The following is a 24679-nucleotide window of genomic DNA, read 5'->3' on the forward strand; positions in this document are numbered from 1 at the left end:
ATTTCCAAAAGTAGAGCTTTTATGGTACAGAAAGCAATGGAGTTTCAGCCAAGCACACAAGTTCTGGAATCAGACCTGGGCAATTCCCACTGCTTTCACATTCTCGTGAGCTGCAGTTAGTCACGTGACTGCGCTATTGCCTAACCTGTAACCTGACATACTAATAAACCTTAGAGGGCAGCCCCAGGGGCTCAGCGGTTAGCGCTGCCTTCAGCCTAGGGCGTGATCCTGGGGTCCTGGGATCGAGTCCCATGTCTGGCTCCCTGCATGGAGCCTGCTTCTCCCTCTGCCTGTGTCTCTGCCTCTCCCTCTCTCTGTCTCTCATGAATAAGTAAATAAAATCTTTAAAAAAAAAAAACAAAAAAACCTTAGAGTCTTTTGTCTATGTAAAGCAAATCATGGGGATGCCTTGCTGGCTCAGTCAGTAGAGCATGCAACTCTTGTTCTTGGGGTTGTATGTTTGAGCCTCATGTTGGATGTAGAGATTACTTAAAAATAAAAATCTTTACAATAAAACAAATAAATAAAGCAAATCATGTGATGCTAGGCATACATTTGAAAGCTCTGTAATATTTATTTCACCTACTCCCACCTTGAACATATGTGAAGGTGCTTACAAGATGACATGCAGACTACCCGTAATGCTTCAGAGTTTCCTTCAAAGCGACCAAAAGAAAAGGTTTGTTTCTCTTCAAAACGTGTTACATCACATCATACAATCATATCCTTGGTGATTAGAAATTAATGCACATTATTAGTGAATGAATAGTAGGGTAGATAAAGCCCTGTCATGAAGTGTTCTATGAAGAAGGATTTTATAAAATCCAAGCTTAAGGTTACCTTCCAGGTGTTTCGGTATTGTTATTTAAAATTTAAGGGATCCCTGGGTGGCGCAGTTTAGTGATTGCCTTTGGCCCAGGGCGCAATCCTGGAGATCCGGGATCGAATCCCACATCGGGCTCCCGGTGCATGGAGCCTGCTTCTCCCTCTGCCTGTGTCTCTGCCTCTCTCTCCCTCACTGTGTGCCTATCATAAGTAAATAAAAATTAAAAAAAATAAAATTTAAATGCTCCTTGGCATCCTGTCCCTTTCCTATAACCTGTCACTCAGGGAACCACTGCCCAACTTGATGCCCCATCTGTGACCACCCTCATTTCCTCTGATCTCTCTTGACTTAACTGACCTATAGCAATATGGTCCCCAAAATCTTCCCAGCAGCTCTCACCTGTCTCTAAATCACTTGAGCATAGTGGTTCCCAAACCTTTTTGCTCATGTGACTACTCAAAAGAATTTAGAAAAACTATATTATCTCCCTGGTACATTTTATTTTGACACAATAATTTTTAAGTCAAAATAGTTACAAAGCATGCAAATTCTGGCACATTGTAAATGTTGACATTTTAAAAATGAAATGGCTACCTCACTTTAAAAAATTGCTGAGCCACCCAGGCATCCCACACTAACTCTCCTTTAACAGAAAGTTTATATTGTTACTTTTTCTCATAAAACTTGTATTTCCATTTGGCCTCTCTTACATAATTTTGCTCTGATGTAATATACTTCTAATGTTTGAAAAAAATTTAAACATCCTATCATATATCTCTGCAATAACAAAAAAAATGTTTTTATCTCTTAATTTCCATTGACTGTGTAATTTCCTATAATCTGTGATAATTTTTTTCATTGAGTTGTCTTTACAAAATTCCAACACATAACTAAAATTTTATTTGAACTCTCTTTTAATGAAATTGCTAAGTTTCTTTCCTTTTCAATTAGTTTATATCCTTTTAGCAAGTGGGTATTTTAATCCAAATTAACAAATGAGTATTTCTAATTGGTAGAATGACATATATCAGTAACACTTTTATTCCTATTTTTGTTTTTACACATAAGAGGGGTGAGAATTCTTATTTACTTAAACAAGTAGAGAAAAATGGAAGGAGTTGTATTATAGGAATGTTAGATTCTTTTACCTCCCTCCAAGTATATGCAAAAAATACCACATTTTGATTTATTGCCTCCTATCATCAAAAATTCTTTTTACAAGAGAGTCTGGCTGGCTCAGTTGGCAGAGCATGCGATTTTTGAGCTCAAGGTTGTGAGTCCAACACCCAAGCTGGCTGTAGAGCCTGCTGAAAAATGAAATCTTTCAAAAAAAAATTCTTTTTACATCTACGTAGTATTTCTACAGAGAGGTTTGATTTGAATATAATTATGAGACCATCAGGGGCACCTGGGTGATTCAACCAGTTAGTTAAGCATCTGACTTCAGCTCAGGTCATAATCTCAGGGTCCTGGGATGGGGCCCTGAGTTGAGCACCACACTCATGCACCCGCACTCTCTCAAATAAATCAATAAAGTCTTAAAAAAAGATTATGAGGCTGTCGGGCAAGTTCAAATTAAGGGACATCTATGAAACAACTGGCCTAGAATCTTCAAAATCGTCAATGTTAAATAATACCGAGTGTGATCATTGGATTGTTAGATGGGAAAATGTCCTTGTTTTTAGAAGACACATGCTAAAGTATTTAAGGATGAAGTGACAAGATGTTTGCAACTAATTCTCAATTTTTCCAGCAAAGTAATAATAATTATAGAGAAAAGTTGTTCTTTGTATTATTCTTGCAACTTTCTATAGGTTTGATATTTATAAAATTAAAAATTGGAAAAATTGCTTTTAATAATCTGTGGAATCAATTACGTTCTTCAAATTTGCTGAAAGCAAAATTGAGAACCACTTAACTTGAAAAAAGATTCATTGCCCATCATTAGAATCACTCACTTTTTTACTTCCTGGGAGTTACTGCATTAACTTAGACCAAGACTTATCCAAGTAGCTGCCAAATAAGCCAATTATTCCTCTACTTTCAGGAACCAGACCTAAATCTGATAATATTAAAGAGAGTTAAAATATTTCAATTCATCTTTGTCAATACAACATTTTATTTTATTTTGAAGTTTATTTATTTATTTTTTTTAGTAATCTGCAACCCCCCCCCCCAAAGTGGGGCTCGAACTCCTGACTTTTCCAACTAACCCAGCCAGGCACCCTGTCAATATAACATTTTAAATTAAATATTTATATCTTATTATATGCTTTAAGTATATTTTCATCAAAACCTTGGAACTGCAGACTTATCTCATTCAGCTTTTGGAACATGCCCACCATGTAATTGAATCTGCAAAGTCAATCTTCACTGTCAAACCAATCATTCTAATCAGATGTATTTTCTTAAGGAACAGACTTATTTTTTTCAATTCAAATGATGTATAGAAGGATTTCTCTATGACAACCCTTTTGAATTCTAAGGCAAAAAGAAAGGGAAGAGAAGGGAGAGAGCAAAGAGAAAGAGAGGGAAGGAGAGAGAGAATTGAAAAATATATATAGGGCAGCTGAATTTTCATATCTGTTTCTGCATTCAATATGTTGTGCTATGTTGTTTTAAAGTATATAAAGAGAATTTAGCCTTACAAAAATATGTAGTTGGAAAAAGAAAGAGTATTTTAGTAGCCTTTTCTGATAATTGTGAGTATGCTTCTTTGATACTACCCCAAAACTTGAGAAAAGTGGCAGTTTTTTTTTTTTAAAGTTAGCTGCAATGTGGAAACAAATCTTGTCACTGTAACTTGTCACTATAACAAAACCCCTTATAGTTCCTCAGACTTTTGCACGGTTTTGTAACATCAAGTGTTGGTCATTTGGGATGTACTGGTTACTGAATTATGCAGATGTTCCAAATGTTAACACATTCCATTCTGTAATATTTTAAAAGTCACAATTATTAATATCACTGCTAATCTCATCATAAAAGTTAAGAACTGGGAAGCCAGCAAGCACACAGTGACAAGATTTGAATCTTCCAAGTGCCTAATTCTTACTGGAAAGCTCTAATTTTAGGGGCTCCTGGGTGGTTCAGTTGGTTAAACCTCTAACTGGCTCAGGTCATGATCCCGGGGTCCTGAAATGGAGTCCTGAATTGGGCTCCTTGCTCAGCAGGGAGTCTGCTTCTCCCTCTCCCTTGGAACCACTGTGCACGCTCTCACTCTCTCAAATAAATAAACAAAATCTTTTTTTAAAAAAAGCTCTAATTTTTATCATAGGCAATAAACACCGTCCTATTTTCCTTGAAGTGACAGACTCACCTTTGCTCATTTATGAGAAAATGTCTGTTATGCTATATACTCAAGTCTAAATAGCCACAGTTTGTCAGTTGTTCTTTCAAATAAAAATGTTGTTTCATGAAAAGAGCTGCTAGCGCAGCTTGCAACTCATCCAACTATTCACGTACTTTCCTTCGAGACAGCCAGTATAGTTCAGTATGCAGCAGAAGTGCCTTCTGCATCTTCCCGTTTCGTCACATAGGACACTTAAAAATATACACTTAAGATCAGCTGTTAACAAAAGCAGTAATTTTGACTGCATTGTCAAGGGCATTCCTGGTGACACTTTTTTTTTTTTAAAGCTGTGAGTACACGGTGCCAGAGAACACAACTAGCACTGTCCACTGTGTCCTTGTGCCTGGCCTTCCAGATCGTAGGGTCTTCTCTGCACTCAAATGACACTACACCAGAAGCCCTTCCCTGACACCTCAGGCAGCACCAGTGCCCCTTCTATGGCAGTACCATCTCACCTTCTTGTCTCACCATCAGTGACTCTGGTGATTCTCACTATACAGGAAGCTACTGCACGGCAAGGGCTATCCTGATTATGCCTCAAGGCCAACTGAGTTATACCCTGTGTTAATAAATATAACTCACTTCCTTTTTGAAATGTACCTCCTGTTTTATTTCCTATACAATTCTAACTTTTTTTTTAATCATGACTTTTTAATATGCTACAAAAACAGTCCCTGAGTTAGTAGGACCTGCACCTTGTGAATCCTAGTTTTGGTCATCAATCCCTTCCCCAGCCACCTCTCTGCACTGATGAAGAGCAAATTGGTAAGTCTAAATCTGTAAGCTGAAATTAACACAGACAGTCCCTAACTTATAAATACTTGATTTCTCACACCAACCGTAAACACTAACAGAAGAAGTCCCTGCTGTACCAAAACTCTTATGACCAAATAATGAGCTCTGGTAAGAGGAAGTATCTTGGGAAAACAACAATCCGTGAGGCAGAGTGGACCTCACTGAGATTCGAGGGCAGCATCCATCATCAGGTTGGTTTAGGAGACAACAATCAGTAACCTATTCTCAACCCTCTATCGCTATCCTTATTTTACAAACAGGGACACACCAACGCTTTGAGAAGGAATGTGCCTGAAGGCACTCAGCTGGACAGGCCCAAACCCATGAAGGGGCCATCCTAGACCAAGGATTGGCAAGCTTTGCCTATAAAGAGCCGGAGAGTAAATGTTTCAGGCTTTGCAGGCCATGTAGTCTCTGTTGCAATGGTTCAATTCCACCAAAGCAGCAGCAAAGCTGCCACAGACAACATGTAAACAAATGAGCGTGGCTGTGCTCCAATAAAACTCTATTTATGGACACTGAAATTCGAATGTCAGATCATTTTCACAAGTCATAAAGCAGTATTCTTCTTTTTTTTTCCTACCATTTTAAAAATGTAAAAACTGGGGTACCTGGCTGAATCAATTCATTGAGCATGCAACTCTTGATCTCAGGGTTGTGGGTTTGAGCCCCATGTTGGGTGTAGAGGTTACTTAAGAAATTTTTAAGAAATAATAATACAGGGGATCCCTGGGTGGTGCAGCGGTTTGGCGCCTGCCTTTGGCCCAGGGCGCGATCCTGGAGACCCGGGATCGAATCCCACATCGGGCTCCCAGTGCATGGAGCCTGCTTCTCCCTCTGCCTGTGTCTCTGCCTCTCCCTCTCTCTGTGACTATCATAAATTAAAAAAAAAAAAGAAATAATAATACAGGGCAGCCCTGGTGGCGCAGCGGTTTAGCGCTGCCTGCAGCCCAGGGCGTGATCCTGGGGACCCTGGATCGAGTCCCACGTCAGGCTCTCTGCATGGAGCCTGCTTCTGTCTCTGCCTCTCTATGAATAAATAAATAAAATTTTTAAAAAAGAAATAATATAAAAATGTGAAAACTATTCTTAGCTCAGGGGCTGTACAAAACAGGCAGTGGGCCTGAGCACTCAGCTCACCCTCACTCCAGACCATCAGTCCTGCAACAGAGTGTGTGAGGGACCGCAGAGATGCTGGTCATTCAATGATGTCAAAGGCAAACCTGACCAATTTCAATCACTTCTTTACCCAGAAAATGAAAAGGGAAACCCTGCCACCACAACCCGGATCAACATGGCAACTACTTGCCTAGATGCAGGTGTGTAGGCAGCCACTGAGTACTAAGTGTAATGGTGGTCCTAATTGGCCTCACGGGCTTCACCTTTGCCCCCTAGACTCTGTTTTCCATCTAAGGCCAGAGTGAGCTTTTAAAATATTAAAGTAGGGACCCCTGGGTGGCACAGTGGTTTGGCGCCTGCCTTTGGCCCAGGGCGCAATCCTGGACCCCGGGATCGGATCCCACGTCGGGCTCCTGGTGCATGGAGCCTGCTTCTCCCTCTGCCTCTCTCTTTCTGTGTCTCTCATGAATAAATAAATAGAATTTTTTTTTAAAAAGTGCCAAGTTGTTTTAAAAAATAAAATGTTAAATTAAATCAGGGGTTCCTGGGTGGCTCAGTTGGTTAAGCATTCAACTCTTGATTTTGGCTCAGGTCATCATCTCAGGGTCATGAGTTGGGCTCTGAATTGGGTGTGGGCTCCCTCTCCCTCTGCACCTCCCCTCACTGCCCTTTCTCTTTCTAAAAAATTTAAAAATTTACGTGAATAAATAAGAAAATCCTTTTAGCCTCTATACCTGTAAGGCTCTATAAGAACTATATTCTCCCATTCTCACTGTCACCATCACCTCCAATTCCCTACCACTCTGCTTCCTTGCTGTTCTTCCAGCGGACAAGGGCAATAAATGTTTGTCACATTTAATGAATAAATGAATGGAAAGCCATAAAACCATTTTGCAACTGATTTCTTTTTTTTTTTTTTTGCAACTGATTTCTTAAAATATAACCTGCTTATACGTTGAAGGCAACTTATAAATACACACTTTCCAATAAAAAAATGAAAATGTGGGGCATCTGCTTGTCTCAGTCAGTGGAACGAACATGCAGCTCTTGATCTCAGGATTGTGAGCTGGAGCCCTATGTTGGGTGCAGAGATTACTTAAAAATAAAATCTAAAAAAAAAAAATGCTATTGTATTTGCATGGTTCTTTCACAGGTATAATTCATTTCAAATACATGCTGAGTGACTGCCAATGTGCAAGGTATTGAACTACACGTGGTGAAGCACAGAATTTGTTCTCAGAGAACTTGCAGACTAAAAGGGAGCCAAGACATTCTCAAGCAACTTCAAGGAGAGAGACTGTGAAAGGGGCTCAGTACAGGGAAAGACAGAGAACTAAGGAAGTTCAGTTTCCTGCTGAGGGCTCGGTCTTCATTCTCTCATTGACCCTTCTGTGTGAAATCCCCACTTCACTGATGAGGGTACAGGCCCAGAGCAGGGTAATAACGAATTAACTCGAGGGAGGCCTCCCAACTTGGGATCCTGAGTTTTTTCCACCATAACCTTTTCCTTTTGACTTTTTTTTTTCCTGAGAAAGTCAGATGATGGTCTCAATTACACACTTCTCTTCACCAGTAGAGTAAAAGCTGAGAAGTCCTTGTTACTCACAGGTGAAGAAAATGATGTATGTATAGCTTTTCCAAACACTCCAATAGAACCCATCAGTTTATGAATAAATGAATTCAAAAAGAAACGTTCTGCCTATTGCTTCATCTGATTCACCTGCTCAGCCAAAATGCCTAGGTCCTTTTCTTAGCCATTTACGAGCTCTAGCTTTCAAACACATTTTACGCTCCTTCAAACACATGCCATCAAGACCCAATGCCTAAGTGGTATGGATGGTGACACTTGTACCATTCTGTGAATATACTAAAAGTCACTCAATTGTATGCTCTACAAGTGAGTTCTAAAGTATGTGACTTATATCTCCACAAAGCTGCTATATTTACTAAAAGGCGGTTATTTCAAAATGTTTCCTATTAACATGTTATTAATGTTAGCATTCTATTTGTTAATTGCATTATGATAATAGTCACTATTATTAATAAAAAGTACAGAATTTCATTAATAGCTCAGGGGGAAATTAGGTATTATCTGTCAAAAAATGTTTTTAAACACAATCCTCGGGATCCCTGGGTGGCGCAGTGGTTTGGCGCCTGCCTTTGGCCCAGGGCGCGATCCTGGAGACCCGGGATCGAATCCCACGTCGGGCTCCCGGTGCATGGAGCCTGCTTCTCCCTCTGCCTGTGTCTCTGCCTATGTCTCTGCCTCTCTCTCTCTGTGTGACTATCATAAAAAATAAAAAAATAAAAAATAAAAAAAATAAACACAATCCTCTTGGGGACCAGTCAGTTAAATGTCTGCCTTTGGCTTAGGTCATGATCTTGGGATCCTGGGATTGAGCCCCATGTCAGGCTCCTTGCTCAGCGGGAGCCTGCTTCTCCCTCTGCCTCTCCTCCTTACTCATGCGTGTTCTCTCTTTCAGATAAATAAATAAAATCCTTAAGAAATAATAAACACAATCCCCTTGATCCAGCTATTTTTCCACAGATATACTCACACTATTTGTCAGTCAAATAGTGTGAGTCAAACATATATACTCACACTAATTTGCAAAGATATATGAAAAAGATTGTTCTGTACCATTGTTTGCATTTTTGAAAAACTGGAGTCAAACCAAACATTCCACAGCAGTGTGGAACAGGGATATGGGAATCAAATGCCAGGTCACCACTATCCAGTCTGTGAGCTCAGTTATAAAATGGGGATAGTAATGGTGCCACCTCACAAGCCTGTTATGAGACTTTTATGAACAAAATACATTTAAAAAATTAACAAGCAGCTAGCACATATTAACTACAAAAATAAATATTACTATGACGGCCATCACTGTTATTGACAGGACAGACACTTGTTAACTGAGTTGTAGCTCATCCATTCAATCCAACACTCTATAGATTGTCAAAAGAATGAGGGAGATTTGGATCAACTGATATGGAAAGCATTCTAAGATGTGAAGAGAAAAAAGCAAATTGCTAAACACAATTACAGAACAATCTCAGTTATAAATTTTAAAAAATATCTATATAATAAAAGGAGCGCCTGGGTGGCTCAGTTGGTTAAGCATCTGCCTTCGGCCCAGGTCATGATCCCAGGTTCCTGGGATGGAACCCCGAGTCAGGCTCCCTGCTCAGAGAGGGGTCTGTTTCCTCTCTCCCTCTGCCACCCCCTCCTGCTTGTGTGCACACTCTAAAAATAAATCTTTTTAAAAAATCTATATAATATGTATATATGATTTATACACACACAAGTACATGTCTGTATATGTTTATATGTGCATTTCTGGAAAGAATACCCAGAAAAGGGTTATGGGATTGAGAAGAAAGGGGCATGTTTACTCTTCACTTCATCATACTTAGAACCATACTTTTCTTCAGTGGGCAAAGTTTTCATTAAAAAAAAAAAAAAAAGAGTAACACTGAAAATTACTTATTACTAAGGGAGAAAGCACCTTGATTAAAAAAGGGGCACTGACAAAAGAAAGTTTCCACTGAATTCTAAAATTGGCAGCAGATATAAAAACCCTGTACACATATTAAAAGAAAGTCCATGGTGCAAGAACAGAATTTAACTGAGATTCTGAGTTATGTTCAATCCTATCAGAGATCTATTAATTACTGGCTTCTGAAAATATCCACCTTATCTGCAAAGTAAAAGCACGGAGACTTTCACCTTCAGTTTCAAATATTGCTTTTTATTTTTAAAGTACTTAAAAACCTACTGAATTTGTATAATATTGACCTAATAGGCAATAGAATACAATTGATTTTTAAATTTCCATCACCTGGTGTTTCATTTTGATAATATATTTCATTTTTTAAACTTGGGCTAAAAAACACTGCAAAAAACCTGAACATCTTTACATCTCTTCAGTCTCATGACCACAACACAAAGCAATACAAATTAAAGATCAAAATCCCAACACAAAGTGACTTTTAGAAATAATTTCTAAAGAACAAATTAAAATTACAGAAGACTTTGCACAATACGGAGATTTAAAACTCAAAAGAGAAAGAGAACAGTACAACTGAGCCTGGCCGAGGGGACAAAAGTTCAGAGGCAAATGGGACCAAAAAGTAAAAGGGGTAAGTACTTTATAACTGATCCATCTTTCTCAAGGTTTTGACTAGCATAGAGCATCTTTTTATGACATAGGCTAACAATGCTGGTTTTTTTGTTTTGTTTTGTTTTATTCATGAGAGAGGTAGAGACATAGGCAGAGAAGCAGGCTCTCTGCTGAGCAGGGAGCCTGATGCACAACTTGATCCCAGGATCATGACCTGAGCCAAAAGCAGATGCCCAACCACTGAGCCACGCCAGTGCCACTCCGGAGTGATTTTAAAAGATGAGTGCCTGGCTGGCTCAGTCAGAAGAGCGTGCGACTCTTGATCTAAGGGGTTGTGAGTTTGAGCCCCACAGTACGGTAGAGATTATAAAATACATAAACAAAGTTTAAAAAATTAGTATGTCTGTATGTTAAAATGCCCCAAAAAGGGGGCGCTTGGGTGGCTCAGGTGGTTAAGCATCTATCTTTGGCTCAGGTCATGATTTCAGAGTCCCAGCATCAAGTCCCACATCGGACTCCCTGCTCAGTGGGGAGTCGGCCCCTCCTCCCACCTGTGTGCTTGCTCTCTTGCTTGCACTCTCTCTCAAATAAAATCTTGTTTAAAATGCCAAAAAAACAAAAAACAAAAACATTCATCTCCTTGGCAGTGTCAGAATAATACTCAATGGTACTGGAAGGCAAACTGCCTGAGAAATCTGTAGTTTATCTTCTCAAATAAAACAGTAAGAACATCATCATTCTGGTCATCATGATGACCAGAACTATACATTGGTGAAGGTTGCATGCAGTATACATGCATTTACCAAAGATCTTTAACTAAGTCCGCTCAATGAGATGGTTTTGGTTATAGAGAAAGGAAAACAGCAAATGATCCCTTTCCAACCGACTCTCAAAAGATCCCTCCTCCAGATCCTTTTCCTCACAATACCCCTCCAAATGAGAGGCAGACCCAGAGAAAGGAACTGGATTCTCAGCTCACAATATGTGGGCCAAGCCAGTTAAAGAGAAGGGACCCCATGTCCAGTAGCCTAGCACTGCTTCACTCAATTAGATCTCACACTTTTCCTAGTAATGGTGGGTCAGTCACCATTAGGATAACGTGATAAAAACCCACATACCTACCTGAATCCAACAACTTTTCACCATCTCCACTGCTATTCCTCTAATCAAGCCCCATATCCTCTCACCTGCCGGGTCTTGCATCTGCTGTTGCCCATGGTCCATTTTCCACCCAGTGGTCAGTGATGTTTTGAAACCACGTCAGATCCTATCCTTCCCCAGCTTTAAAACCTTCCAAACGCTTTCCTGATGCACTTGGAAGAAAATCCAAACTACTTCTCCTGGCACACAGGCCAAGCCTGATAGGTCTCTGCCTCCCCTGGAATCTCATCTAACCCCTTCTTGCCCTTGGACGAACTGCTAGCCCACATGGGCCTTCCTTCCATGCTGTAGACAAGCCAAGCTCACTGTCATCTCAGAGCTTCTGCCTTTGTTGTTCCCTGTGTCAAGAACACCCTTCCCTCCTTCTTCCAAGGCTGGGTCTTTCTCATCATTCAGGTCTCCACTCATGCTACCTCCTCGCCAAAAGACATTCCTGCTGCATGCTATACCTGAATACCCTGTTTGATTTCCCTTCACTATCTGAAATCCTTGTTTCCTTTCCAATTATTTGCTTCCTTTGCTGTGTCTCTTCCCTTCCCACTACCACCACCAGCCCACCAATTCCACAAAGAGGAACCCCATCTTTTGTGCCCCGGCTGCCACACAGGGAGACAGGGTCACCAGAATAAAAAATGGCTCAGAAAGTTACAATTCAGAATTATTTTTTAATCATTGTGCATTTTTTTCCTCAGTAAATATTAAAATTACTGCTAGTATGTTCTAAACAATTATGGTTTTCTTTTAATGGGGTCCTAAATTGGGGTACCTGAGTGGCTCAGTCGGTTAAGCATCTGCCTTTGGCTCAGGTCATGATCCCCAAGTCCTGGGATTGAGACACCATGTCAAGCTCCATGCTCAATGGGGAGTCTGCTTCTCCTCCCTCTGCTCCTCCCCCTACTCATGCTCACTCGCGCTCTAATAAATAAAATCTTTTTTAAAAATGGGATCTTAGAGAACAAAGTATATTTGCAACGCATCATAAATAAAGGTCTAGTTTCTTAATGTATCTTTCAAAACTCCAAAATAAGGAAGTCAATGACAAAATGAGCAAAAGGTATAAATATTTCACCAAAAAAGTAAGATGACTCCTAAATACATGTAAAGATGCACAATTTGACTCAAAATAAGTCAAAAATACCCTGAAACTAATAATACAGTATGTGTTAACTAAATTGAATTAAAAAGAACTGAAATCTACTTATGATAGAAGGTTCAACTGTACAAAAGTTAGGATGAGGGGGATTCCTGGGTGGCTCAGCGGTTTGGCGCCTGTCTTCGGCCCAGGGTATAATCCTGGAGCCCTGGGATCGAGTCCCACATCAGGCTCCCTGCATGGAGCCTGTTTCTCCCTCTGCCTAGGTTTCTGCTTCTGTGTGTTTCTCATGAATAAATAAATAAAATTAAAAAAAAAAAAGAAAGTTGGGATGATTTGAAAGTTGTCCCCAACTTAATTTCTGACATCAAATGTTACAAGATTATGTGTTCATATTAAATTTCAGTATATGTTTAAAAAAACAGTAAGGCAAAACCCAATTAAAGCTACTAGATATTTCTCCAGTATGTCATGGTAAAGATCAGAAGTATCACAACACTTTATGGCATTTGAAAAAAGCATGTCGGGATCCCTGGGTGGCGCAGCGGTTTGGCGCCTGCCTTTGGCCCACGGCGCGATCCTGGAGACCCAGGATCGAATCCCACATCGGGCTCCCGGTGCATGGAGCCTGCTTCTCCCTCTGCCTGTGTCTCTGCCTCTCTCTCTCTCTCTGTGTGACTATCATAAATAAATTTAAAAAATTTAAAAAAAAAGTTAAAAAAAAAATGAAAAAAGCATGTCCTCCAACACATTGCTGACAGGAGTATAAAATGACAGATTTTTGGAGAGCAATTTAGAGTTATCTAGTCAAATTACAAATGTACATGCCCTTTGACCCTATATCTTAACTTTCAGGAATTTATCCTATGGACAAAAGCAAAAATAACGTACACGCACAAGGATATTCATTGCAGCATTTCTACAGGTGAGACAGCAATAAATATCCAAAAATTATGAGACATTCATACAATGGAATGTTATGCAGCTGCATAAAAGAATCTGGTAGCTCTTTAGACTCATACAGAACAATCTCATGGCATGTTGTTTAGTTTAAAAAGCAAGTTTCGGAACAGTATTATTGCACTGTTTTTGTTGTTTTGTAAATATATATGATATGCTTGTAAATACACAGAATATCTCTAAAAATATACACAAAATACAAACAACTTTGGTTACATCTACGGAAAAGAACTAAACGCCCAGGAGATGGAGAAAGGCTTGCTTGTGTAGCTTTCAGACTTTAAACCATTATTTACACGATTACTAACCATCAGAACATATCAATTTAAAAGGGTCATATCTATACACACAAAAAACTTTCAAATTATTGATTTGGAAGGTCTCTCAAGACTTCTTCCAAACTTGAGGTTGTTTGTTATTCCAAAATTTCAGAGTATAATAAAAAGAGATGCTGTGCTTATCTTTATTCCTTTTGCATAATCAGTACTTGATAAATAATCATTCTTTAATAGACTTTTTTCTCATTTCTAGCACAAGATCTCATCCTCCTCAATGAAGAGCTCCACTTGAAGTCCACGGCCTACCCCACACAACTCTTCAATGTGGGGAACAGAAGATATATTCCTGGGAGGTTATATTCTGAATTGTAATATAAACAGTAGACATTTATTGTGCCAGAATAATATTTTTTTCCTAAAAGATGCTGCCATAATACATAGTATAGGAGAATTCAGCTGTGTTCTAGGACTTTTTGTCTCATCTAGTTTAGGAGCTAGGACATGTTTATATGAAAAAATAACTACCATGCTAGGAAGGATATTAGATGGCAAATATATAGTACGAATAAGTAATCCCTCAAGAAATTTGGAAGAAAACATTACATCTCCTAAGGTAGGAAGGAAAGGCTTCAAAAAAGAAACAGAATCTGAGTTGGGCTTGATGGATGATCCAATTTCAACAGGCAAGGCACTGCACAGTTAAGGAACATTTGCGTGGTTCAAGAACAAGTGAGCAGACCAGTCTGAACAAATGGAGCCTGAAAGTGACAGGGAGTGCTCCTAGCTCCTGGAAGCCCACATAATCAGTCCCTGATGCCTGTCTGTATCCTTCCAATGCCCTGGGTTAATTAATTACAAGTCTTCTGAATATTTCCCAGAGTGGTCATTTCTTCTGCCTTCTTACCACCTCAATACAATCTATACCCTCACTCCCTCCCTCTGCAAAGATCTCCAAACTTCTCTTACTGTTTCCCATCTTCCCCATCCCCAACTCACAGTACACAACTCATGACATTTGTTCTTTTATAAGCATAACCCACTCACCTCAAAAGTGCCAATAGCTAACTACTGCCTGCAAAATAAAATCATGCTCTTTCTCATTCTAGGCCTTCTAACATCTGCTCTCTATCCTCCTCTCACTCCATCACTGGCTTCACACTCCCTAAACATAATTTGCAAACTTCATGCCCATACTGCTGCTGTTCCTTTTACCTGGAAAATTTTCCTTATCTTCTCAAGCAGGGCACACAGTTATAAAGACTGTGAACACTACAGTTCATATAAATGACACTCCCATCACCACTGTTGGACAGTGTACAACCTCTGCAACCTTCCAAAGATGACTTGTTTCCATCTCCACCCACTTTGCAGGCCAAATTATATCCCAGAACAAGTCAATTGTTGATCAGTTCTGTCTCTGATTCCTAGATCATCAACTTGACACCTTTTCTTTATTAAAAAGAAAAAAGTTAGAATATTTGGAATACCAACAGTGCCTCGAACGCAGCAGATGCTCAAAAAAGATGCTTGCAAATGACAGGATAAGTCAAGAAATGCAGATTATGGTAAAATCATAAAAACCCTTGAAGGGAGGGACGCCTGGGTGGCTCAGCGGTTGAGCATCTGCCTTCGGCTCAGGGTGTGATCCTGGGATCCAGGAACAAGTCCCATATCTGGCTCCTTGCAAGGAGCCTGCTTCTCCTCCCTCTGCCTGTGTTTCTGCCCCTCTCTGTGTCTCTCATGAATAAATAAAATCTTTAAAAAAAAAAAAAAAGGGACCCTTGAAGGCCAAGAAAAAAGTTTGGCTTTATTTGGTAGATGCCAAATATGGTCATATGATCAGGATGGTTTTGTTTTGGTTTTTTTTGAAGATTTTATTTATTCATGAGAGACACAGAGAGTGAGGCAGAGACACAGGCAGAGGGAGAAGCAGGCTCCCCGCAAGGAGCCTGATAACAGAACTCGATCTTGGACCCCAAGATCACGCCCTGAGCCCAAGGTAGACGCTCAACTGCTGAGCCACCCAGGCGTCCTGGGATGATGTTTTAAAGACTAATTTCAGCAACCATAAGAAAGCAGGATTTGAGAGACTATTGTCAAAGTGCCAGTATAGAGGTCCTGTCAGTTGCAGGAGGCCTATGGGAGGCTCCCTCTGGGACTTCCAGCTGCCTTAGCTGCTCACTCATCCTTCAGCTTATCTGTTTGGAATTACAGAGGTTGGTTTTCATATACCTACACTTGGAGAGTGAAGCTTAAAACTGGACCATTACGCCAAGAAAAACATGCTTTTGCCTGAAATATCTGGGTATCTAGGAAACAGTTCTGACTTGAATAATTACATACATATGTAAAATACATATACACAAATCAAGAATTCCTCTTCTTCCTTCACTTCTTTTGCAGTCCCGGTAAGTCTAACTCAATTCTCCTGTTTCCTTTGCTAATGCAGCTTGAACTTTCACTAACCTTAGAATTCCACAATTACTAGTGAATCATTTCAAGGGCAGTTATGGCTCATTTTCCTATGGTCTTCTAAAAGAATCAAGAGCACTTATGTATTTAGATATATAAATTAATTTCACTGTACTGATGGAGTATTAAATAAGTAATTCTTATCTGTAAATCAAAAACTCCTAACATAATACATTAAACAAAATTAGTTTACTAATGAATTTCCTTTTAAAGCATGTATCTTGGATTTCATGCCAAGATATCAATATATCAGTAATGGACTCTGTGGTACTAGACAATTTACCCCTTAGATTAAAAAACGATCTTCACTCTCCAAAGAAGAATATTATGTGTAAGTAATGCACTGCAACCTCAAGATACATAATATCATTGAAAACATGCACATGTCTATCAGGAAAAGATTATCAGGCACAACCTAATTTTAAAAACGAATGGATGGATAAATAAATAAGTAAATAAGAATGAAGGAAGCCTCTTTTTTTTTGTAAGATTGCTCTTTTTTTATTTTTTTTTATTTTTTTTAATTTATTTATGATAGTCACACACAGAGAGAGAGAGAGGCAGAGACACAGGCAGAGGGAGAAGCAGGCTCCATGCACCGGGAGCCCGATATGGGATTCGATCCCGGGTCTCCAGGATCGCACCCTGGGCCAAAGGCAGGCGCCAAACCGCTGCGCCACCCAGGGATCCCAAGGAAGCCTCTTAAAACAGTATCAAAGGAGTGCCTGGGTGGCTCAGTTGGTTAAGTGTGTGACTTGGACTCAGGTCATGATCTCTTGGGTGTCCTGGGATGGAGCCCCTCCTTTGGATCCCTGCCCAGAATCTGCTTGTCCCTCACCCCTCTGCCCCTCCACCTGCTCATGCTTGCTCTCTTGCTCTCTCCCTCAAATAAATAAAATCTTTAAATAAAAAAACATGTTCTAAAACAGTATCAAAGGTAAAACAGAATATACAATTTTGTGTTTGTGTCCAAAGAGACTGTCTCCCTTTAGAGTCCAACTTTACTGTTTATTTCTCCTACCAAATATGCAAAATAAACTCACTAGTACTAAAATCAGAAGTATGTTATCTCTACGGAAAGGTAAACACAGGGACCCCTGGGTGGCCCAGTGGTTGAGCGTCTGCTTTCTGCTCAGGGTGTGATCCCCAGGTCCAGGGATGGAGTCCCACCTCGGGCTCCCTGTCAGGAGCCTGCTTTTCCCTCTGGCCTGTGTCTCTGCCTCTCTTTCTGTGACTCTCATGAATAAACAAAATATTAAAAAAAAAAAAAAAGGAAAGGTAAACACAATCGAAGATTAAAGTATTTTCCTTTCACCCCTTTAAACTGAAAAGAAAAACTATTAACTGGATTTGGGGCTGTTTAAATGTTTGTGATTTTTTTTTTCCCTTGCCCATACTGAAGAGCATTCTGAAAGTCACAGTGTGTATCTTTGATACCAAACGGTGGACAGTTGCTTTTCTAACTCCACACTTTGTAGGAAAAGAAAGAAGAGAGAAGAGGGCACAGACATCCATTATTTAGAGTCTACCGTTAACCGAATCTCCTCTGTAACAGAACAATTCCATCAAAGCGCATATTACGCAGAGCGCCCAGAATGTGTGACCAGTGTATGGCAGACCACATTTCACCATAACAAGACTTCATCTTTTCAAACCCCACCAAGAACTGGCAAATAAGCCAAGGTGCTATTAGCCCGAGGCTAAACTGTTGAAAGACTAGCCATAAAAGTTTAGAGGCATCTAACTAACCAGGTGCTTTTTTGCTCAAAAGGAAACCAGAGACGGGAAGCTTGTTCTGTTTCTCTCCACCTGCCCCTCCCCATGCCCGGCGATTCGCCCTCAAGAGCACCGCGTAGTGCGCAGACCACCGCCCCCTGGTGCCGGGAAAATAGGAGCGAGGAGCGAGGGCCAACCCGTCCCCTGGCTGGCCTCGCCGGGGCCCCGGAGTCAAACAGGACGGAGACAGGACCGACGCACGGGACCGACAGCTGCGACAGGACGGACGGACGGACGGACGGGACGGGCAGAGAAGCAGTGCATCCTACCCGGAGGGCTCCCTCCCAGGGCCGGCGGAGTACCTGCTCCGGTCATCCAGGCTGCGGTTGTCGGCCGCCGCGGCGCGCCAGTCGGGCAGCGTGCTGGCGCACAGCACCACCATGGACACGATCACGAACACGACCGACACGCTGGCCAGGATCTGCGCGGCCAGCGACGACGTCGGCTCCTCGAAGGTCCGCCGCATGCGCTCGAGCCAGCGCCTGGAGGGGGCCGCCTCGCCACCGCCCGGTCGCGCCTCGTCGCGGCCCGGCGCGCCCGGCTCGTCGGCCGAGTAGAAGGTGTAGGTGTCGGACATGCGGTCGTCTAGGCGGCGCTGGCAGCAGTACTCGAGGTGCGCGCCCTCCAGGCCCCAGTAGATCATCTCGTTGTAGAAGGAGAGCTCGCACATCCGCGGCGCGAAGCGCAGCTTGCCGTGGCCGCGCACGTACAGCAGGATGAAGCCGAAAGCCTCCGAGTGCCGGTCGAAGAAGTACTCGTTGCGCTCGCGGTCGTAGTCGTCGCACACCTCGAGCACGTCGCGCTCCGAGCGGCAGCCGTGCAGCCGGCTCACGCGGCGCAGCGGGAAGTCCTTCAGCAGCTCCCGGGACAGCGAGTACCGGGCGCCGCCCACGTTCAGCACCACCGAGGCCGCCCCGCTGCGCCCGAAGGTCATGGCTGGCCGCCCCGAGGCCCCGAGGCCCGAGGCCGCCGCCGCCGCCGCCGCCGCCGCCGCCGCCCCCCGGCCGCCGAGCGGGGCCTGCCTGCCGCTGGCCGCCGGGGAAGCGCGCCGTCGGGGCCCTTCGCCGGCCCGGAGACCCCTCGGCCCCAGCCTCCTCCGCAGCCCGGCGTTGCTGCTAGCGACGCTCCCGCGGCGCGGCGGTACCTGCAGGTGGCCGGGGAGCCCCCTCAGGCGCCAGCGCTGCGCCCCGCTGGCCGGGAACGAGGCTGTCAGCGCCCGGGGATGCCCCCTGCGAGGCCGGGGTGCCCTTTCCAACGGCGGCGCTGTCCCCTCCCGGAGGGGCGCGGGCGCCGGGAGGACGCGCCGGTGCGGGATGGCTCCCGGTCCCCGGCGCTCCCTCTGGCCGCGGCTCCGGCAGCCGCCCCGCCGCCGTCCAGAGGCGAGAGGCAAAGTGAGCGGCTTCGGAGGCGGCGGAGAGCCGGCTCCGCGAGGCGGGGGCGGGGCCTCCTCGCGGTTCCCCCTCCTCGCCTCCCCGCGCCGCTCGGCTCACCTCCCTCCGCGCGCCGCGCCCCTCTCCCCACCCGCGCCCGCACCTCCCGGGCGCGCTCGGCTGGGATTCCCCGGCGCCCCGCCCCGGACCCAGGGCTCCCCGCCTCGTGACGCCGTCCTCCCCCTCCTCTCCCGCCCGCCGCGGCCAGGAGGGGTCCGCGGGCCTGGGGAGCCCCAGGGATGAGGCGGGAGGGGGGCGGAGCCCCGCGGCCGGGGCTCCTCTCCCGCGGGCCGCCCCGGGCCATCAGGGAGGACTGGGGCAGCTCCCGAGGGCCCTTTTAACAGCCCCCCCCAACCCACCACCACCACCACCACCACCACCACCCCCGAGGGAGGCGACTGGAGGGTAAGGAGGGGTGAGGACAGACGGCGTTTGGAGAGCTTTTTCCAGAAACTATCCGGAACCCAGCTCGGTTTCTGAGACCGCCCCAAGGGATTTCTCAGAGAAGGCACCCCAGCAACTGCTTTTCTTGCCGACTCGCTTTTCCTCTCGCGGCGCGGAGACCCACGTACCGCGCGCTCCGAGGGCGGCCACACACCCCGGCACCCGAGCTCGGCGTCGCCCTCCCGGCGGTCCTCCCGCGCAGGGGAGCGGCCGGGGCCCCTGCCTTCTGGGGCGCGGGGCCTAGGAGGGCGCCTACGTGGAGCGCCTGGGCGCTCCCCCACACCCGCCGTGACGCTTCCTGTAGAGTGGGGTGAAAGTGGGGAGAACCGCTCTGCCCCTGGCAAGAACAGAATTCTCCCCATAGCCTTCGTCTGCGTCCTCCTTTTCATAATGTCTCGATTTCCCCCGTGCACCCCCCGCTCCGCCCCTCGAGCCCGCTGCAGCACCGGCTCCCGGAGCTGAAAAGCCCTTTAGGGCTCCTCCGAGCGAACTGCCCTCCGCTCGGGTCGAAGCCCAGGGAGGGGGTTCCAGGGGCAGGGATTATTTTAAACTACTACCAGCAATTCACACGACAGCCGACACCCGCAGCCCAGCCCGCGCCGTGCCCGCCAGAGGTGAAACAGGTGAGTTGCAAGGCAAACTAAGTTAAATGCAAAACAAATGCTGGAAGAAAAGAATAAGGGAAGGGTGGGGTGGGGTGGGGTGGGATGCGGTCATCTGACCTGAGAGTAACCCAGCTGGTTACTGGGAAGGTTTTTACTTGGCCCTTCACTTTTCATAATTTTGTAGGATTGTCCATGCCCACTAGAGGTCACCATAAAGAGTCATTTTGCTCTGATTCTATTACGGATTCCTGGCTGAAAAGCAGACACCTAAAAATTGAAGTGCCGTCCCTCTCACAAAATGAAATCATTCTGGGTGGTTTCTTTAAGAATGGAAATCTCTATGTGTTGTTTATCTTTCGACTTGGATAGTTTATCTTAAAAGCTCTTAATGTGACTGAAAGCTCAAAAACAAGAGTTGTTTATTTGCAAAGTAGCTACTAAACCAAGAAAACATCCTGAAGGAAATGAGTTTCAAGATAGAATGGAAGGAGGTGATGGTCATGAGCTGGCAGAGAGAAAGAGCAGAAAAGCATTCCAATAGCAGAATCTCAGATGTAAAGGATTAAAGTCTATAAAGAAAGCTAATGCATTTGCTTGGCTCAAAGGACCAGGATCTCAGCTGCAGAATTTAGATTTCAAAGTATAAGTAATGGGATGCTTGATGTTTTAAATAGTAGAAATGGCTTGATGAAAGCTTTATTCAGAACGATTCTTTTGCCCTTTAGTTTAATCTAAGGAGAAGGCAATTTTTGCAACCCAAGAATGGGAGCCCCACTCCCCAAATCTTTGTACATGAGGGTCAGTTCTTTTTTTTCTTCTCTTTGTCTTTCTTTCTTTCTTTCTTTCCTTTCTTTTTCTTTTTTTTTTTCTTTCTTTCTTTCTTTCTTTTTTTTTTTTTTTTTGAGGAAGGGTCAGTTCTCAAAAATGCTGAGCAAGACTCAGCAAGGCTTGGAAATGGATTTCTTGGAGGATATGAAGATGAAGAAAAGTTTGCAGATGTGAGTGGAGAGAAGAGCCTGGCTTCACACCAGCAAGAGCAAGTTCCTCAGGGAATTGTTAAAAATACTTTCTAGAAGCATCACAGCAACTGAACACAGAACAACTATTTCATTGATTATTTGTTCCAATGTTATTATATTTATATTTCCTGTGTTCTCTAAAATCTTTTTAAAGTGTTGATTGAACCAGTTGAAGAAATATCACATTTTAAATTAAATTTGAGTTTAGAAAACAAATTAATTTGATGATAATATAATTTGTGCCTCCTAGGTATATTTTCGTAAAATTTCTTAGAGAAATAGGTTTAAATAATTTCATTTGTTTCAAGCGTAATGTGTTTATTTGATTTTGATATCATCAGCCACAACTGCAGAAGCAACACCCAAATCGTGTTCTTTTTCTCCCCCCAAAACTTGCTCTTACACAAAACAGTAAGGTGCAAAAGTGATTGGCTTGTCTCAATATAATCCGGTTTAGAAAGTCTTCTTAAAAACTGTGTTCTTAAAAAAAAAAAAAAAAAAAAAAAAAAAAAAAAACTGTGTTCTTAGAATTATTAAAATTCTATTCCTTTGTACTCTGAGAAGATTATGTTGAGAATCATTTCAGCTAAATTCTTTTCTGGGTTCTGGATGACATTTAGGGCCTTCATATATAAATCTTTAGAATGCATTAAAATTTAAAGGCACCAGGCAGAATTTTAGAGTTTGAAAGAACCAAAGAGATTTTCTAGTCTCAATTTATCAACCCATTTTTTAGGGAGGAACAACAAGTTTTTAGAGATGTGGCTGTGACTTGACCGATGTGGTTCAGTTCCCCTTAGCAGCATCATGGTAGAGACCAGGCTGGAACCAAGTGTTCTAATTCCAGATTCTGGTTCCTCCATTTCCAGGGCCTGCCTTGCTGCCACAACCTTCATCTGACCTCTCCACACCCCAGTTCTTTCCTCCCTCTGTGAATCCTGTATTATGCCACCAGGCAGCTCTTCCTTTTGTTCATTTTTATTAAGCGATTCCCCAGTTCAGATCCTAAAAGGCCTGTAGATCTGTAGAATTACAAAGTGTCTGCATAATGAAGTCCAACCTAGTTATTAGGGCCCTCATTAGATTCAAATTTTGGCCGCATAATTTATTCGCTAAGTGACCTGCAACAGATTCTTTTAGCCTCAGTTTTCTCCTCCATAGAATGGAGGTAATGCTAGCTATGTCACAAGGTGATAAGAGGGTTGAATGAGGTGATGTGAGGATGACATACACCCCAGTGCATGATACTGGCAAAATCACATGTCCATGTACGCCTCCCCTAGCCCAATCAAGCCACGCTCCTTCTCATTCCTGGGTTCTAAATAAATATAAATCGATTCATCTAAAAATGTGACTGATCACAAATAGTAACCTAAAACATCAAAGACTCAGTGAAAAGTCAGAGTACTGCTGACTCTGGGTGGAAAGCACATTCCTCTATCACTTTGCGTTGTACAACTGGTTGAGCTCAGGGACTCTGAACACCCTGCCCCAACACTTCATAAATTGAAATACCTCGTGGGCACTATCAGTCTTTGCTGCTTATTTATCCACTCTGCTTTAAAAAGCCTTCACTCGGGGCACCTGGGTGGCTCAGTCCGTTAAGCGTCTATGTTCAGCTCAGGTCATGATTCCGGGCTCCTGGGATAGAGCCCCACATCAGGCTCCCTGCTCAATGGGGAGTCTGCTTCTCTCTCTGCCCTCTACCAACTCGTGTTCTCTCTTGCTCTCTCTGTCTGAAATAAATAAAATATTAAAAAAAAAATATATATATATATATAGCCTCTTGGGGCACCTGGATGGCTCAGTCAGACGACTAACAATTTCAGCTCAGGTGTTGATCTCAGAATCATGAGTTCAAACCCCACATTGGCTTCCACCTTGGGTGTGGAACCTACTTAAAAATAAATAAATTAAAAATAAATTTAAGATAAATTTAAAATAAATAAATAAAATAAAATAAATAAATAAATAGGGCAGCCCGGGTGGCTCAGCAGTTTAGCATCGCCTTCGGCCTGGAGCATGATCCTGGAGACCTAGGATTGAGTCCCCCACCCCCACCCCCCCAACCCCGTTTGGCTCCCTGGATGGAGCCTGCTTCTCCCTCTGCCTCTGCCTCTCTCTCTCTCTCTCTCTCTCTCTCTCTCTCTCTCTCTCTGTCTCTCATGAATAAATAAATAAAATCTTTTTAAAATAAATAAATATTAACAAAAATAAAAAACTCTCACTGCTGTTAGTTCGTATTTCCAAGCGTTTATAGTTACACCAGCTTATTTCTCAGCATCTGCAGAATCCGTAGATGCTTTAAAATGTCAGCTTTTTTTGAAAGTCAGCCTTCCAATGTCTCTGATTTTATATAAATGAAAGATTTGAATGACTTCACCTACTATGCACAATTACCCAAGTAGATTGCAAAGCTGCAACTTTTAATAAGCTGCCCTGAGGACCATCCCACCAAACAGACCCCATTCTTAAAGGTGAAAAGCCAGCAGAGGGACATTCACCCCTAGACCAATGTCCTTGCCATATTCTCTGCTCCAGGACACTATTGCTCTTACGCAAGCAAAAGGAACACCATCTTCCTTAAATTTCCAGCTTTGAGAAGGTCACTGTGTAATCATTACAGGGGAGCCAGAATTCTACCTCTAACCTCTCGGGGTTTTTGACTGGGCCTGAGAATCAGGTTGATATGACAGATTAACAGAGAAAGTCATACAAATTTATTTAATTTGAGTTTTATGTGACCCGAGAGCCCTCCTGAGGAAATGAAGAGCAAAAGAAAATGACAGAACCTAAATGCTCTCCTACTAGATTGAACAAAGAAAGGCAGTTGGAGAAAAGTAATGGAAATACATGGGGAGGCTAAAGGAAGCTAGGAATTATTTCAACAAAGTCTGCTTATACAGAATTCTCTCAGCCTCAAGTTCTCTCCTCCTTGATGATAAAAATGGTACTTACCTCCTGGTATGGGAGGACATCTCCATGTGGGGGTCTCATTATCTGCTTTTAGGAAGAAAAGGCAGGGACTGGGGTGGGGGTCAGAACACCCTTCGTGCACCTGATGTTTTTGTAAGTTGCTTTTAGCTCAAAATAATCCTTATGCCAAAGTGGCATGTTTTGGAGTGCCATATTCTGCAACCCTTCATCATTAACCACAAAACATTTTTTGGGGCAGCCCAGGTGGCTGAAGGGTTTAGCACCGCCTTCAGCCCAAGGCGTGATCCT

General features: G+C 43.1%; 2 protein-coding genes across 2 annotated transcripts in view; one reads left to right on the forward strand and one right to left on the reverse strand.

Annotated features, from left to right (window-relative positions):
- Nucleotides 1-18890, reverse strand: part of KCNG3 (potassium voltage-gated channel modifier subfamily G member 3) — a 44299-nt gene extending 25409 nt beyond the window's left edge. Inside the window, exon 1 of the mRNA XM_055327460.1 lies at nucleotides 18259-18890. Coding sequence (XP_055183435.1) covers nucleotides 18259-18890 — 632 coding nt within the window. The remainder of the gene's footprint in view (nucleotides 1-18258) is intronic.
- A 1442-nt stretch (nucleotides 18891-20332) lies between these two features.
- The window catches only part of MTA3 (metastasis associated 1 family member 3), a 218029-nt gene continuing 213682 nt past the window's right edge, over nucleotides 20333-24679 (forward strand). Inside the window, exon 1 of the mRNA XM_055327315.1 lies at nucleotides 20333-20453. The gene's annotated coding sequence lies outside the window, so the exon portion shown is untranslated. The remainder of the gene's footprint in view (nucleotides 20454-24679) is intronic.

This window comes from Nyctereutes procyonoides, unplaced genomic scaffold (genome assembly GCF_905146905.1).
Source record: "Nyctereutes procyonoides isolate TBG_1078 unplaced genomic scaffold, NYPRO_anot_genome, whole genome shotgun sequence".
Taxonomy (NCBI): domain Eukaryota; kingdom Metazoa; phylum Chordata; class Mammalia; order Carnivora; family Canidae; genus Nyctereutes; species Nyctereutes procyonoides.